At 46.4% G+C, this 18,291-nt stretch overlaps 1 protein-coding gene across 1 annotated transcript in view; it reads right to left on the reverse strand.

The window, feature by feature from the left end:
* Positions 1-365: 365 nt before the first annotated feature.
* The window catches only part of ULK1 (unc-51 like autophagy activating kinase 1), a 118,569-nt gene continuing 100,643 nt past the window's right edge, over positions 366-18,291 (reverse strand). Inside the window, exons 21-28 of the mRNA XM_082204119.1 lie at positions 16,882-16,985; positions 16,496-16,639; positions 15,497-15,684; positions 12,068-12,246; positions 11,814-11,932; positions 9,454-9,611; positions 7,026-7,161; positions 366-5,019 (exon numbers count right to left, since the gene is read on the reverse strand). Coding sequence (XP_082060245.1) covers positions 4,964-5,019; positions 7,026-7,161; positions 9,454-9,611; positions 11,814-11,932; positions 12,068-12,246; positions 15,497-15,684; positions 16,496-16,639; positions 16,882-16,985 — 1,084 coding nt within the window. The 3' untranslated portion in view covers positions 366-4,963. The remainder of the gene's footprint in view (positions 5,020-7,025; positions 7,162-9,453; positions 9,612-11,813; positions 11,933-12,067; positions 12,247-15,496; positions 15,685-16,495; positions 16,640-16,881; positions 16,986-18,291) is intronic.

The following is an 18,291-nucleotide window of genomic DNA, read 5'->3' on the forward strand; positions in this document are numbered from 1 at the left end:
TCATTTAAACCAGAGGTGCTCCCATATTAAGAGGCAATTGCTGATAAGCTATTGGCATAATACACCCATGTCTAAGATCACTTTAGAATTTTAATGGGGGCGGGATGGGGTGGGGGTTATACAAGACTGCATATAAAAATGAAACAATGGCTTATGAGCATTTCCTGGATCTAGGCTTGACAGGGTGTTGGTGTAACCTCCCAGAACAGATTCAGAGGGGAGCTAGCTAGTTCCTTTGGGCATCTCAAAGTCCTTGTGCACCTCAAAGTCCTCATGCCAGTGTAGCTGAATACGTGTTTTAGAAAACATCCCTTTTTTGTTAACTGATGGAAAGGTATACAGTAGCGGTCTTCGCACAAAGAACGAACAATTAAAAATCAGTTTATTTTCTTAAGTCGGCATTGTACAATTTAAAGCAAGAACGAACAAAAAAAAAAGTCACACAACATGAAATTTTAAAAAATAACAACCAACAAAAGTTATCAAGCATAACCATGTGGGGGAAAAACCCCCATACAGCACACTTTCTCACATACACGTTATCAGGGCTGAGGTTCCTTGAAATCTAGTGAGGACGCTACAAACGGGACGCTGAGACAGTAACAAATCCATGAATGAGAGTGAATAGACTGGATTAGCCACTTCTGCTTGGTTTCCTTGCTCTCTTTCCCAAACCTCTCTTCTATTCCTTAAACAAAGCAATAAATACTAGTTTTCCCACCGAAAGCAAAACAAAAGCACACAAACCCACCCACCTGACGTTTCATGCTTGCGTGCAGTTTTAAGATTGAAAAATAATATTAAAATCACCCACATGGTGGCAAAAAGAGATAGCTTGCCTCTACTATTTGTAATCCAAGCGCAGTGGCTAAATTTCAAGTATTGAGGAAAATATATCTATATCTGTCTATCTGTCTATCTATCTATCTATCTATCTATCTATCTATCTATCTAAGTTCTGTAAACCACATAATCTTTTTTTGTGTGTGATGTGAAGGACATGGGGAGAGCAACTAGGATGGTTGTGGACAACTTTTGATACATTCAAGTAACTACATACAGCTGGAAAGTTAAATGCAGAGCTGGCAGAGAATAGGTGGCTGTGTTAAACCCCACGGCTTTTGAAAGCTGGCTTCTAAAGAACTGCCTTTCAGAAGCAGCTGGGAAGGAAAAGGTAGTTTCTTTGCGAAGCGAACCTTGGAGCAAAGCTACTGGCTTGAGTACTGGGGAATCCGGAAGAGCAAGAAGCGATGGCTGGGGTGATGGGACCCTCTCCTAGGTCTGTGGGTCCCTACGCAGGAGGGTGAACCCAATGGAATTAAGCTTGGCAGCCCCCACAAGGGCCTGAGTGCCTGGCACTGACTGGAGGAAAGATGGGAGCAGGCCTGAGCAGGCGAGGACCACAGCAGCTTCTCAAGGATCCTCCATGCTGGCAGTGGGCCTGGTTCACAAGCATCTCCAGTGGTGTGAACCAATTTCTTTCTCTTAAGGCTGCCATGCTGTTATGGTTCCGCTTGTCTGTTTCGCTCTCACCTGGGTCCAGTGGACCTTTTTCTATGGAACCAACTCCAAGGCTATCAGAGATCTCGTCGCAAGGTATGTAAGAGGGTCGGCTGATTAGGGATGCAGTGTTTAGTCAAGCAGCTAGATGAACAGCTTGAAAACCTCTTGATCGACTGGGGAAAAGCAGCCTCAAATTCACTGGGCAACATGGGTTATTATTATTATTATTATTATTATTATTATTATTATTATTATTTTAAAAGTTCTTCTAAAAAATTGAAGAGCATGCATTTTCTAAGATGGTGCTAATTGCAACACACACACACACACACACACACACACACACGTGCACAACTGCCATCCTGTTTATATGAAAACAGGTGCAAACTCAGATGAATGGTTTAAAACTCAATTGATCAAGCAACAGCTTGGGATGACTTGAAATGCCCAGCATTAGCAGCCTATGTTTTTGCGAGGAAAAGCAGAATTATCAGGCAGTGGGGAAACATGAGAACCTGGGAAAGGATGCAAATGATAAAAGTAGGAACGAAGGAAGAAAGAAACACATTGTGGGGGTGATTTGAGTCTCTGCTTTTATCTACTGGTTCTGTTCCCCCAATCTGTCTCTGATATTGTTGCAGGCACTCGTCGTGACCAGTTTTGTTAATATTTTGTTTGGCAGGCAGGTGTCAGAATGAATGGAGCCCAAGAAGGGTGTGTGTGTGTGTGTGTGTGTGTGATCACTGTGGCATTGCCAAAAAGATAAAATGCACTGCCAACCGTACCAAACCCAATAGGGCAATAGAGGACATAACATTTGCATGGGGTAATATACATGCAAATCTAGAAATGATTAATTTAAATAGAAATACAATACGGGTCTCACAATAACAGGGAAGATGGTGCCCAAGTGGCCCGTTTGCTGTTGGGAGACAACTTGTGAGGCCTCTGATCTCCCTTCTGCCTCTCACAGTCCTTGCAAAGGAGGGCAGGGGGGGGGGGTCATCCTACGTTGAAATGCTTTGCGTAGGATTCCTACTACGTGCATTGCCAAGCTAAGGAAAGACTTGTAGGTGCACAGTAAAACCCTAAGGAACTTCAAATCCATCTCGGGTTGTGTGTGTGTGGAATACTACAGGGTGAATTGTACCAGCCTAGAACCCCTTTCACAAGCAACCACCTGCTCCCTAACAATAAAGTGACACGTCTTTATGAAATTGGCATCGTATCAGAAGGACAGAGGATCTTTCCTTTGTGCTAGGCACTGCTGAGTTGCCATAGAAGCGGAAGATAAGAGAAGCCATGCAGAAGGGCTGGGGCAAGCGACAGATTCCATCAAAATGTGCTGATTGAACACATGGAGGGGTGAGTGTGAGAAATGATTCCCCACCCACTGGGCGACACCTATTTCAAGGAGCTTTGAAACAGGGTTTCCAAAGTCAGTACGGCTGTTCCTTACATATTTTCGGGGGGATACACACAAGTGATGAAAAGCAAACCATGTGCAAATAGATATACTTGACCCACTCTTTGAAAAACAAAACCAAACAAAAGCCTGAAATCCAGGCTTTGTTTGCCAAGGATGCTTTCTTGCCCAGCACAGACAAAATACAGCTGCAGACTGGATCAGCTGCATTAAGACCATGCACAAGGGCCGGGGGGCGGGGCGTGAAGGACATCACTCAAAAAAGGTAGCCTATCAGGCATTTGCTTGCAGCCACAACACCCCCAAGCCTAAATGAACACACACAAAAAGCACAGCCTTACACGAAACACACACACAGTGTGTGCCTCCTCTTTCTCTTTGGCTGCTTAGTCACCTTAAATCGAGGTGGGGAAGAGAGAGAAAACTTTGAAGAGGTTAACAACAACAGCCAAAAAAGGGGGGGATTTGTTTTTATAAACAATGGAGGGGGCAGGAATGAAGCATGCACAATATCGAGATCTCATCCTTGAGTTTTCAAAAAACCTGGACCTCCAAACAGCACATCCGTTTTTTTAAAAAAGGAAAAGACAAAATAGTACTGATTTTTTTTCACGCTAGCGCCGCTGGTCATGAAAAGGACATAGACTGCTTGATTGTTAATTTTCTTTTTCTCCTCACAAGCATAAAATACAGTACAGTTAACACATAGAGTGACATTATATATTATATACCATATACATATTAATATATATTAACGTGGTAATATATATGAATATGTATATACACGCGCACAAAAACACATACACACTTGTAGTGCAATTTCTTTTAAAACAACCACAACAACCACCCAACAGACAAACAACCAACAACGCGTGAGGCAATGGGAGGGCAGGCGAAAGGCAGAGGAACAGCATTCCTAGAAGTTGCGACGTTTTTGGATCACTGCGGGGCTGCCAAGTATCCAAAGCCCAGGTTCATGTTGTCCGTAAAGTGCTCCTTTGATTCACAAAGCTAGTATGTGTGTTATGGTGTGTTTTTCTTATATTGCTTCCCACCCTTCTGGGAGGAGGGATTGCTTATCTGGGCAGCAGCCAAAAGCAGCACAGATGCTTTCTCATGCTTAGACGCAGGCCATGGGAGGAGAGGGCTGCAAGCATGCATCTATTGAACGACTCCCTTTTGGGCGAAGAAAAAACATTTTGGCTGCTTGAGACCAAAGCAAGAGAGTGTGGAGTCCAAGTCCCAGTGCTCCAGTCTGGATAGACAAGCTCTCTTTAGCTCTGCCCATGTCCACGTAGGAAATGAGGAACGGCTTCCCACCCCAACCCACCCTGCTTCTGTCTGTCTTGTAGGTGAGGGACTCTGAACTCAAGATTTCCAGCACTGCAGCGGGGAAAAAATAACGTAAGAAGCCACGATTTCTCAGAGCAAGGTGAGCTTCTGGCTTCCATGCCTGCCACATAACCGCTGTTGCTCTTCCCGTACGGCGAGCAATGAGAGGCGTAGTAGGAACAGTGCTCCCAAGTGATTGGCTATCAGCAGACGAGGGTTTGGATTGCAGAACTGGCCAACAGAGACATTCCCCCTTCCGGAGAAACCTCTTTCATTCCAAGAGCAGAAACGTCTGGATCATTCACCGCCAGCAGTGGACCTCAGTGCTCCAGGCAAGGCCAACTCAGCAGAAACCTTGCTCTCCGAAAACAGGCATGAAAGGAGGGCTTGATCCGTCTTCTTTTTTTTCCACCCAGCTGTTTCCCACCAGATGGTGAGTTGGGGCAAGGGGAACAAGCCTTCTGGATCATCATCTTTCCCTGGTTTGTATTGTGGCCACATACACACACACAAAAAAAGATTGTAGCAATTCCATGTCCGACCCAGGGGAAGTTCTCCTCGAAGGACGCCAAAACAGGGAAACCGCCATGGACGTCCGATAAATTCGTTGCTGACGGGCTTGCTCATACAGTGCTTTGCCATCTTGGTAGCAGGTGCTTAGAGACGGAAAATGATCACCTGCAGAGTTAAGGGCTATTTTCCTCATGCACAGATGCCGGATAGTAGAGCCGACAGCCGGCGTTCAATACACATTTTACCTGGAAAGAGAAAGCAAATGGGGAAAATGAGATTTTTTTGGGGGGGGGGTCAGCTGTCCTTGCTGCAACACCAATATCGTCCTTGTTCACACACAACACTAAACCATGGTTTGGCACAGCTGTCTCAATCTCTGTGCCCCCCAGACATGGATGGAGTCCTCTCCCCATCTACCTTGACCATTAGCCATGTTTGCTGGAGGTAACGGGAGCTGGAAGTAGAACATCAGGAGGGCACCACACTGAGGAAGGCTGGTTTGAGCATCATCTGCAAGAGCTTTTGGGAGTCTGAGCAAAAGTTTGGACTTGAGCACTCTCAGTTTCACTTTCCCCAGTTACTGGTTTGCTGTGATGTGCAAACCAAGACTTGTAGTTTAAGGTAAACTCTAGTTTGCTGAATTAGACAGCTTTGTAACCCATAGCTCGAAGGTAGCTTCTTTTGCAACTGCATGCATTTGGAATCATGACATCCTGGTTCATATCTAATGATAAAGCCAGGAATCAAGACAAGTGAAACAGAAGATTGCTTTATTCCTTTTCTCAGCTGCACAGATGTTGGGGGTGGGGAGCATTATTGGTGAACCAGGCACACATATGGATGGATGGATGTATAATCCACACTTTTATAAACATACTTCAAGACAGAGGAAAAGGTAAAGGTAAATGATCCCTGGATGGTTAAGTCCATTCAAAGGCGACTATGGGGGTATGGCGCTCCTCTCGCTTTCAGGCTGAGGGAGCCGGCGTTTGTCTACAGATAGCTTTCTGGGTCATGTGACCAGCATGACTAAACTGCTTCTGGCACAACGGGACACAGTGACGGAAACCAGAACGCACGGAAATGCTGTTTACCTTCCTGTTGCAGCAGTACCTATTTATCTACTCACGCTGGCATGCTTTCGAACTGCTAGGTTGGCAGAAACTGGGATAGAGCAATGGGAGCTCACCCCATTGTGGGGATTCAAACCGCCGACCTTAATATTGACATGCCCAAAAGGCTCAGCGGTTTAGACAACACCACCCGTGTCCAACATCAACACATTGAGTACAACACACAATAAAACCAGCATAAAACCACCAACAGATACTGATTACTGATTGGCTAAAAACAGATGTTCCAATGAAAGCAGGGATTGGTTCCTGCTGAATCACTGCTGGCAGGGAGTTTCACGGGGCACAACCTGCCACGTTAAAGGCTTGGTCCCTAGTGATAGCCAAAAAAAACCCTCAGGGATGCGGGGAGCCATTAGAAGTGCTCCATCCGAAGATCTCAGTGATTGAGTTGGAACATAAGAAATCAATCCCTAAGGTGTGCGGAGTTGATTAGAATAAAGTAGAAACTGAAATGTAACAACCAAGACTGCACTCTTATAACCCTGTCCTGTCCTGGGATGAAGTCCAAGGGGCCTTCTGAGTAGGCAGCTATAGGACTGCATTGTAAAGGTGTTAAGAGGTTATGAAATTTCCTTGCATTACACTATCCTGAACTCTGATGTGCCTCCAGCTGGGGAATTACAGATTCTCCTTCATCGGAGGTTTTTAGGCAGAGGCTGCCTGGCCATCTGCTGGGGTTTTTTTTTTATCTTGGACTAGATGAGCCTTGGAGTCCCTTTCCAACTCTACAATTCTACGGTTCATTTGATTTTCTACTGTCCTGCTCTTTTATTGTTCCTCCCATTTGCTCTGCCTATGATCCACTCACTCCACCTGCATTCTCTTTTAAGCTAGGAGAATTTAACATGGAATTGTTTGCTGTGCCTTTTAGTTTTTCAGCTCCTCAGAGTCTCCCCTCTGTTATAGATGCACCTGCACAAGCACTGCATATACACATACACACACACACCATATGCAGGAAAAGAAGCAAGGTGATTTCTGAGCAGTGCTTTACCAATTAGCATCAGGGAACGCCCCACAAAAAGAATATGGATGGCACGGCCATATTGTACCATCACATCTATACTTTTTTACTTAAAGAAAAGAAAAGAAAAAAAGCATTTCCCGACCCTTACATTTATTAATGTTCTCAATGTCGCCTTGCTCAGTGATGATGTTCAGGAGCCCCTCCATGAGCAGCAGTGCCTTGTGGTATCGTTGTGCACAATCTTCTCTGTGATGAAACATCTCATCCAGCGCTGCTGCCTGAACCTGGAGAGAGAATGCCTTCAGTGGTTATTCTGCCAGCGAATATAATGCTTGCGCAACTCTGCCTCAACAGACTGGATCTGCACACAAGCAAAGATTCACACACACACCCCGCATTGCACGGCTGCTGAAAAGCGTGGAATGCATTTTCACACTGCCCTCTTAATAAGCTCGCATCTCTCTGATGTGGCTTTCTGACTCCAGTTCGCTGCCAGCAGGGATGGGCAAAAGGGGCTGATTCTGCGGCACTCCTGCAGGAAGATCCTATGCACTGACGCATCTTTTTAGCTTTATTAGCTTTTTATTTATTTATTTACGGCTATTAGCCCATAAAATATGTACAAACATAAAAGGACAGAGGCATAAAAACCAATATATTCGGCACCAGAAGGAGAACATCACGATGCAAGGGTGGGTCATTGAGCAGAGCCAAATAACAGCTTGGGGCCCGCGGAGCTCCAAGGGACGGATGGCAGAAAAAGGAAAACTGAAAACGAGATCCGACATGCACTCTCATCATAACTGTCCAATTAGTTTTAGTGATGTTGTTATTTTTTAGTGATTTTTGTGTGTGAGATAACCGCGTTCAGGAATCTCGCCACTTGCAGAGTTACAGAGGGATCTGTGTCCTGCAAAAGTAGTGCGGCGTGTAACAACAGGCCTGCCAACCAAGCGCAATAAAACAGGACCCAGGAATTTAGTCCTGGCTATGCTATGTAGGGGACAGTTGAACATTATATGTGGAAGAGATTCAACAGTTTTCCCGTCACACACGCATAGCGGAGACACCAAACCCTTGGCTCAGCAGGTTCGATGGAAGGACATTGAACCTTGCACGAATAAATGCAAGTCGGTGTGGTACAGATGAAAGAGATGACATGTATGATGGAAGGCCAAGTGGTGGGGTTATTCCGTGATACCTGGGGGAGCAGACACCCCCACCCCAGGCGAGGTTGTGTTGATTTTCAATGTCTGCTAATCTTTGCTCTATAAGGCTTTTGGCTGAGCGTAAGTTCGTCTTTAAGGAGTCCGCTGGGGAAATTCCGATGCTCAGAAGTTTGGCTTGGATTTTTCCTACCCACGGATTGACAAAGTCGTCCCGCCAGAGGCACTGGAAAAGGTAATGGTCGGGAAGCCTATGCCAGCTAGACAGCCAATAGCCAAAGACTCGCTTCCAGATGACAGTCTCCAATGATGCAATCCTTAACTCCAAACGTATGGCTGCGTTGCTCACACACATGGGGAGTTTCAGGAGGCGACGGAGAAACTGACTCTGCAATGTCTCAAGCGATGTTAAATTGGACCCTGGGGCCCAGAGCGGGGCAGCATAACAGAGGGTGGAAACCACTTTTGCGTGGTATACCTTCAATGAAGAAGGGATGTGGGAGGCTCCGTCAGCCGCAAAAAATTGGAGTAGAGTATAAAGTATTGTTCTCCCTTTGTAGCACTGACGCATCATGGGGAGCATCACCTGACTATTTCAAACTAGGAACGTGCCTCTCATGTGGATGTTGCCCAAGGAGAGCATCGTCAAAAGGTGTAGGCAGAAAGCAGGAGACTGACAATAGCAGGGAGTTCCTTCTTGCTTTGGCCGCGGGGGGGGGGGGGGAGCAGCAGGATGCAGTACGTTCAGAAGAGGCACCCAGAAAGGATGCTTAAAAATATGCTGAAGACAGCAGAGGGATGTGACTGGGGAGGCATGGCTGGCACTAGGGATTGGTACAGTTGAGCACCTGCCAAAGCCCAGAGGCTGGTAAAAATCCCTGAGGACCATTTTCACTCAGAGCACCCAGGGAGGTTTTCCGTCTAGTTCTGCTTCCAATCTCTCTGGGGTACTCTGTGCAAAGAGGACTCTGTGGTTTGAGGGAGTGCAAAAACCCCAAAGATACGCCAGAGGGATGCAAAGTGACCATCTGATGCTGCCTTATATCTCATCAGGTCACTGGTACATCTAGGCTAGTTCTAGATCTACTGTGTCCATTCCAAGGTTTCCCCAAGTTACTGGAGACCCTTTTATCCCTGTGGGTGCCCAGGATTGATCTGTCTACATGCATTCTACCACCATGCTCGGTGCAAAGAACGCATTCCCAGAGAACTGTGGGGTTCTCTTTCGGTTTGCACGGCCCTTGCTGCTACTTCTACTTTAGGTGATTATGTGTTAAAACTCTTATTAGGGCCCCTTCGTATCCTGCAGAGAGGTGAGGCCCATCCCTAGGGCTCAGCAAATGCCACCATACTAACCCCCAAATACTGCACACATGCAACCCAGTATACATGAGAAGCATTTCGCCCTACCATCTGCACAGCGTGGCTGAAGATGAGCTTCTCGGCCGTGATGCTGTTGATGCGATCCATGAGCTTCTGCTTGTCCAATAACCACCTCTGCAACCTCATGTTCAGGCAATGGCAGGAGGAAACACTGGATTTATACAGATCGTTGAGCTTCCTCACAACTAGGAGAAGGAGAAGAAGAAGAAGGGGTGAATGACACTACTTTACAGGACGGCCTCCGCTTCTGGCCACTCCTTATCCACATCAACAGTCTCTTGCCACAGTGTTTGCAAAGGGTGACCAAGACCAATGTTGTCAACCGACTGCCCATCATTTGCCCAACATTTGATGGAGGTTTGGGGAACTGGCTTATTGGGGGAATGGCTTCCAACTGGGGCATCCGAAGGACTCCCAGGTGCCTGAGCCTATCTGAGCCCTGAGGTCCTTAGAGGCCCTTCTTTGAGTGACCTCACTGTCCCAGGTACAGCATGTAACATCTGGGGAGAGGGCTACTTCAATGATGATGATAATGATACCCTATTTATGAGATGCCTTCCATAAAGAGGTTGGTCCATCAGGTATCTCCCCTCTTAAATTTTAGGCACCTTTCAACTTGCCTAAGATGATGATGATGATGATAACAGCAGATGTTCATTTTATTTGCTGTGGTTTATTATCTGCTAAAAATGCTGCTAATAAAAATAAAAATGCTAAGCTCCCCCTCCCAGCAGCTTTTCTTGTGTGCAGTTTTGGAAACATAATTTAAAACTGAGAATGGGGCTGTGCAATCTTGAAATATCATCAACAACAACATCATCATCATTTTATTTGCATGCTCAAGCAGAATCTTCTTCCACAGCAGAACCCAGAGAGTTGCAGCAAGGAATAATCCTTTTCAGCCATACACTCTTCCAAGATTTGTCCCTCTGCCCACGCCCAACAGCCAGTCAGCATTCTGTGGCCAAAATTCTTTGCTTGCCCTGTCCTCATTGGGCCAACTCAGGATTACTGCTGAAGGCTGCACTCCACAAAGACTTCTGATACGTATGCAAAGCACTGAGTTCCCCAAGCTCACCAATACCCCTGGTCTTGTGCCCTAGATGGTGCTGTAATACGATGCTTACGTATATGTAAACATCATTCCTTTCTGTGGACTCTGCTTTTGCCTCCAGTACCCGCAGAGGATCCCGTGCCAAGGAACAAAATGATTCAGCCTGCTGAGTGACTGTGTGTTATTTAACAGCAGAGGCACAACATGTAATTATTAAGTTGCACCCACATCAATTATCGTTAAGCCCTTGCACATAGCTAAGAGCTGAAACATTCAGATCAGGCGACGTGTTTTCCAGACGGGCAACTGGAATACATGTGGAGACCCGTAGCACCGATCACATTTTACAGAGTGCAAAACAGTGCTGTCCCTAATTTGAGAGAGATAGAGGAAGATAAAAACAAGTACGCACAGGACAGATTGATCTTGTATGCTTGGCTAACTCAATTTTCACTTCACCCTGGAATGTAATAGCAGGGGGGCTGGGGGAGAAAAGAAGTAGGACCTCTCTGAGTATTGCCTGAATACTGCTCAAACCAGCAGTACCTCTCTGGGGTCTCAGGCAAGGGTCTCTCAGCCTCTGCAACTGTATCCTTTTAATTTCAGGTGCCGGGGACCTTTGGCACGCACAGCCTGGACCACCTAAACACCACCTCTTGTCACCCTGTGGTCAGCATCGCCACCTGTCTGTGGCCAAGCAAACTGCAGCATGACAACACACTTGTGTTTTATTATATGTAACAAATGCATCAGTTCTGATGGCACAAGAGTTGACAGTGATGAACACGTTCTCTCAATACAAAGAAACCACTTTCTCTCTCTTGGTGTCTGTCTGTTTTATACCTTATTTTGTTTTGGCAAGTTGCCATTTTGTATTTGTATGATGGCTCAGGGTTTCAAAAGCCAGAAGTGGCCAGGGCCTCTTGAGACCTCGGGGGGGGGGGGCGGCGGCGGGGGGGGGCTGGACATGGATCAATGCCATCACTGGATGCAAGGATTATTTTTCTGAGCAGGTATTGCTCGCTGCAAAGGTGAGAGAAACGGACAATTCTATCAGCATCACAGGAGATAGATGCTAAAAATATAGGGGCATAGCAAGCTAACAGAAGTGTGATTAAAGAATGAAAACGTAAGATGTGTATACTAAGTCTGTGAAAGTGCATAAATAAAAAATTTTTAAAAGAGAAGTGGGTTGCAGCCTATGGTTGTCTTAATCAGAGTTGACTCATAGCTATTACTAATTTTAGTGGGTCCAACCTAAGTAGGACTACCATGGGATACAACCCACAATCAGGAATTCCCCTGTGTGTGTGCATTGAAGAAGAGTGCTTACTTTGTTTGACGGTGGAGGAGAGGCACAACTTGCCTGCCCGGATCTGGTCTATGGCCATCTGCAGGCCTGCGGACAGCAACTCTGCTACTTTCAAGTACAGCACCAACTGTTCTGCATAGCTGAAAAAAGAAAGCACCAGCAGATTAATGGAGCTGCCATCCACACAGCTGCAAAGGAAGATGCACAAAGCTGCTCTGAGCCCAAGCCAGGCCATCGCAGTGCTCTCGGGGACCTCTCCAAACATCACCCTTTACCTCCATTCTTTGCTGAGCAGGCTGATCTGGTCAGCCACGACGCTTTCCTGGAGCTGGTACTCAGAGGCCACCGAGCTGCTCATCTCGCTGGTGTTCCCTTTGATGGCCGCTATCTCCATCACGTAGTGGACAAAGGCCAGGGTGAACCGCAGGCTGCGAAGGATGTCCGTGTGCTCTTGCTGTGAGCGGGGAAACAAAGGGAGACGAGGTTTCATTAGCAAGCCAGCTCTAGAATGCAGAAAGCAGCAGATTCACGGAAAGACCAACGCCTTGTCTTAGGCTGTGAGCTTTACACTACAGGTGGGCAACCTTTCCCCTGTCGAGGGCTGCATGCCCTTGGGAGTCATCTGGGGAGCGGGCCTCCAGCAGGCCTTCTCTCCCTCAACCTCCCCCTGGCATCAGGCTGCCTCACTGGGACAGCAGGGAAGCGGGCCTCCTTCCATCAGCACCACTGAAAGACATGCTCCATCAGGTACTTCCTCTGCCCCTGAACTGTTCCTATGCCAGATGGTCATTATTTAATAATCCGCTTTCCCCTGCCTCTTCCCTGCCTGTGTATTTCCCTTTGTGTGTAGTTCTGTTTGTTTTGAGGATTGCACTCCTGAGAGCAGCGACTGTCCTGCTTTAACTGATAGTATGCCACTCTGGGAGCCTTTTTGGCTGAAGAGAGGGATACAAATGCTCTAAAAAACAACAACGCTGTATGGCCTTTAACCAAGCCAGTTGCTCTCTCACTCAGAATCCAATACAGTCCACAGGCTTCTTTTAATAAACTGGTTTGCATTTAAGATGCCAGAAACATATCTGTTGTTTCTGCTGCTTCATAGGGTTATTGTAACTGCACTTTTTCTAGAAACTCATGAAGTTGTTATGGTAAGTGTCACACTTTTTAACAAACAAAAAAGTGGTGCCAGTACTGCATAACCTAGAGTAAACCCTTAAAAAAAGCACTGGTTATTGGGAAGATAAGTCTGGGGGAAGGGAGAGAGAGTTAGGAATGCCCCTCTGAGCTCCGAGAAGGAATGGCTGTGGGGGTAAGGCCTATGCCAACACTCTCCCTGGCCACGGTTAAGCAAAGTGGAAGGAAGAGGCAGGATGGGTGGAAGACATGAACGACGCTCCCAGGGCTCCCGACGCAGCTCTACAGGTGAAACTCGAAAAATTAGAATATCGTGGGAAAGTTCATTTATTTCAGTACACCACAATCATCACAATTATAACAAATAAAGGCTTGACATATCTCGCTTTGCATGTCGTGAGTCCATCTCATATATTAGTTTCACCTTTTAAGTTGAATTACTGAAATAAACGAACTTTTCCATTATATTCTAATTTTTCGAGTTTCACCTGTAGTTCAAGGGGAGCCACAGGTGAGGAACATTCCCATGGCTCCCACTGTGGTTCTCATTCAGAGGGAGCCGGTGCCAAATCAGCAGCCGCCTTTACGGGCCTGTCCAGTCACGGAATTAATGACTTAAAAAATTAAAAAGCTGGGATTCAGACTTGTTGCAGAGCCTGTGTTTGCACAGCTCTATAGAAACTGCTGAGAGTCTATAAATAGAGATGAAACAGTGACCTACTTTCCTTCACTGCCCCCTCCCCCCTCTTCTCCCTCCCATCGCTTTCATCTAGGTGCACATTTGCCAGAGGTTTTTGCTCAATTCACATACAAAAGGAGTGGGTGGGAGGGCTTGATGTCTTTGAGCTCAACAGCAACCTGAACCGAGTGAGTTTTTAAAATATTTTTAAAGGGTTGGAATCCCATCTCTCTGAGCGCCAATACAGCCAACCACATGGGGTTTGTTTTCATCTGTCTCCCTAGCCCAACTCCTTTGCACACTCATGAGATAGCAGCTTGGAACATGGAGAACCACGTCTTCAGCCAGGATCACTGGTTATTTTTAAACACGCGTGCAGCTTTGCAGACAATGCGAAAGAGCAGATCTGACTCAAGAACTGGAAATGGTAAGAATGCAATGCCCTGGTCGCTTGGGAGTGGGGGTGGGAATCAGGCTGCTGTGACTCCAAGAGCCTGACATTCAGTCTCCTTCAGAAAGCACCGGCGCGATCCAAATATCAGGTGTAATTCAAGCTTTCACTACTGACAAGACAGCATTCTGACAACACTCCACTAACATTTCACTAGGTATTTATTACCTAGCAACGGTCTCAACTTTTACGGTTCAGAGCTTTCAATTCTACTCCCCTTTCCAGATCCGCAGGCTTCCTCTAAAGACATTCTCTTCTTCCTGTATACAGATGGAAAACTGAGGCTGGCTTTATCCCTCAGCGAGATCCTGGCTTAGTTGAGAGGCTTCCCATAGCCAAACAACAACAACCCTCTGCTCCATTCATGGGAACACAAGCCCCAATGTGATGCTGCCTCTCCTTCACTGTCCATAGCAACCAAGTGAGCCAAGGGAGAGCCTTCTAATAATACAAGAGGGAAGTTTTAAAAAGGCCTCTTTTGCTTGGAAAAGGAAGCAGCTGGGAGTCAAGTGGCAGAAGCATATATCACAAAGATGAATGGAAGGAAAGAAACCGCAAATACATAGTATTCAGTGATAATTAACACTGCAGCTCTACACATACACACACACACACACACACAGAGAGAGGGGGGGGAGGGAGAGAGAGTATTATCCCCAGATGTGGTGCCTAAACGACTTTTGGAACTCCCTCCCACTTGACCTTATTTAACATTTCTAAGCTACAAGTATTGCCTGCAAGTCCCTGGAAGCACAAGTCAATTAATAAAAAAAAATGTTAAAGAACAAACTGGCAGCCATAAAACGATGCCCTAAATGACAGTGTGCCATAGCAGATCAAATACCGGAATAGAACCATGGAGATCTTGGTTCAAATCCCCATTCGGACATGAAGGTCTTTTAAGTGGCAAATAACTCCCTTAGCCTAACCTATCTCATAGGGTTGTAAAGCCTGAACAAGACCTCAGAGGGCAAAGATGCTAAATATTCACCTAGAATATGTGGAAAGCCACATAGCGGCGGAGGCACTGGAGAGTTTTACAATACAGCATCTTAAAGTGGGATAGCTAGAATCTTTTTCCAGCAACTGATTCCATATCTCATGATTTGTGCAGAAGTAGCAAACAGGGACAGGATGGGGAGCTGCTGTGTTGAGCTACGTAAGGCACTGGAGCCCCATCTCAGCGCTGCTGAACCCCCCATGACACTGACAACGTATTTTTGTTCTTTTACCTCCCAACAGTCACAAGGACCAGCATTTTGCTTTTAATAAAACCCAGGGAGGCCAAGAATGTTAACTTCCGCACCCAAACTGTGTCTGTGTCTGACAAGGTGAGAAATGCGAGGAACACTGATGAACCTGTGGAGGACCAAATGAATTTCAGCCTCATGTTTTAATCTTGGGTCTCTGGGGTGGCTGGGGAGGTGGGTTTCAACTCACTTCCATGAGCGTCTCCTCCGGTAGCTCGGGTGCCTCAAAGGTGACTGCTCCCTCCAGGTTGGCAGTGATGGGGTCGGCAAAAGTATATCTGACACCTGATGGGGCTTCGAGCACATCCCCGCCAGCGCTCATGATGAAGTGCCGCCCGCTGAAAGACCCTCCCGAACTGTGAGAGCTGGAAGATCCCACTAAAAGGGTTGAAACAGAGAAGCAAAAGTTACCTAGACATGACTCTTCGGGCCAAAGGAGAAAAAACAAACAAACACTAATTTATTGATTCAGATTAAGCTCCAATTTAGGGCTCATCCAGGCTTCCTTTTGTGCCATGTTTCTGAATTTCAGGAATTTTGGGGAAACCCGAATTTCTGCTTGTTCTGAATCAGCATTAAAGAACAGGTTTTCCTGGGGAAAGTTAGATGGGGTGCACTCAGACAAGGAGCTTTGAAGCAGGGTGAAAGGTAAGTGTGGATGAGCCCATAATTGTGACATTTTAATCCTCAGTTATCCTTATTAATCCATTTCCACCAAGCAAAGTCCAAACACAGCCTTATTTCATAGGACTATCATCCCAATGACAATGAGAACGGCAGTGCTTGTAAGCAAAGCTCCATGTGAGCAAGAGCTTCCTCATTTATGGTGCTTCTCCTAAAATAAAAATAGTCTCCATGTGTGCACCAGTACTCCAGTGGGTACCCAGAACTTAGTGAAGCTTTGGGGTGGGGCAAATCCCCTGAGCTTCCTTAGATCTCAAAAATTCACATTTTTTTTTTTAAAAAGGAAGGTGTCTGTATAATTGCTAGCTCAAGATCTGTGACATAACAGGGAAGCAAGTCTGTCAGGCAGCTCACAGTGTGTGTATGTGCATGTGAGACACTAGATTCCTTGTTCATAGAATACACACATCCCTGAGTTAGGACACAAAGCCAGGACAGTAACTATGAAGATAACTCCAATTTCCTTCTGGACAGCAGTATCAAGATGGCAGGAAGCGCTCATTACCTGAAAACATTCTGGTCCTGGTGGTCTGCGGTGGGGTTGTCCCACTGGGAGGGGAACCAACAGTAAAGACCACTGGAGAAGGGCTTGCAGAGCCGCCATCCCTGGCCCCTGAGTGTAAGTTTCCTCCACAGACAGCAGAAGGAGCTACGAGGAAAGAATGAGTTAAGATTTTATGAGAGCCATAAAAGATATCAAGATAGAAACACAGTCAGCGTAGAAGTTAAGAGTGCTGGGCTGGGACTAAGGTTCAAATCCCCCAACTGGATATTATGGATCTGTGGGAGAGGGTGAGGGAAGAGGACCCTGTGTATAGCTCCTCCAATTCGAGTAACTAAAAAAAGGAGCACAATGAAAAAGGAGCCCCAGAGTTTCCCATCTCCCCGTACCTGTGATTTCCATGGGCTTCTCATTGTTCAAACTGTCATTGCTTCCAGCTTCCCCAAAAGCAGCTTTGAGGAGGAGATCAGTGAGGCGACCGGTGCTGAGCGACCTGGAGGAAGGAGAGAAACAAGACAAGTGAATGTGAGGGGACGGACGGACGCACAGCTGTTGTGGATTTCTGCTCCCTAACAGCTGGTTGCAGTGAAAAGCACAGTGGCCTTTGAAGAGGGACAAAAGGCCTCTCTAGAACAGGCATCCCTAAACTTGGCCCCTCCAGCTGTTTTGGGACTACAACTCCCATCATCCCTAGCTAATAGGACCAGTGGTCAGGGGTGATGGGAACTGGTAGTCCCAAAACAGCTGGAGGGCCGAGTTTGGGATGCCTGCTCTTGAACAGTGTTTTTCAACCACTGTTCCGTGGCACACTAGTGTGCCGCGAGATGTTACCTGGTGTGCCGTGGGAAAAATTGAAAAATTCAAAAGATTTTTTTAAAAATCAAATTTTCGCCCACTAGGCGGGCGCCGGACTGTGTCCACCCTATTTTCCATCCATCCTGGGTGGGGATCAGATCGGATGGGATTGGATGAGAGCGGACAGGCGGTCTCCTCTCATCCGATTCCCCATAGAGAGCAGCGGGGCTCTGACATCTCCCTCTCCGCACACAGTGGTGGTGTGCCTCGTGATTTTTTTCATGAAACAAGTGTGCCTTTGCCCAAAAAAGGTTGAAAAACACTGCTCTAGAAGACATCTGAAGGCAGCCCTGTTTAGGGAAGCTTTTAATGTTTGATGTATTACGGTATTTTAATATTTTGTTGGAAGCCGCCCAGAATGGCGGGGTATAAATAATAAATTATCATTTTTATTATTATTATAGAACATCAAGCCTGCAGGCCGGGAGGGCTCTATCTAAGGCAAAATGGAGCCCACCTTAGCTAGCAGATGCAAGCTGGCTTGCTGGCTGGGGAGAGCTATGCTGAATGTTTGGAATGGAGCTCAGCCTCAGCCCCCAAGAGGGTAGATTTGCAAGGGTTGCCTCAGACCTGCCAATGAGGCAACAGATCTGGGTTGCCAACTCATGAGGTAACCCATCAGCCTAAGCCTGATGGAAACTGTAGTCCAAAACATCTGAAGGATGCCAGCCTGGAAAAGACTGCTCAATTTTTTTTTAAAAAAAGCCAGTTTCTTAGAGCACAGGTGGGCAATCTGCAGCCTCCTTTTATGCAATGCCCACCTCCAAAAAGTCCTCCTGAAACCATCCCATTCTCCTGTCCCATCGGAGTTCCTTCCTTCCTCTCTATTGTTCCTGGCTTCAAAAAAACTGCTCCCCACCTATTTTTCCTGGGTAGTTTCAGAACAAATGGAAGCAAAAAGCTCGTCACTTAGTTTTTTGATAACAGTAAACAAAATTGATGTA

This window comes from Podarcis vaucheri (assembly GCF_965113315.1).
Source record: "Podarcis vaucheri genome assembly, chromosome: 16".
Classification (NCBI taxonomy): domain Eukaryota; kingdom Metazoa; phylum Chordata; class Lepidosauria; order Squamata; family Lacertidae; genus Podarcis; species Podarcis vaucheri.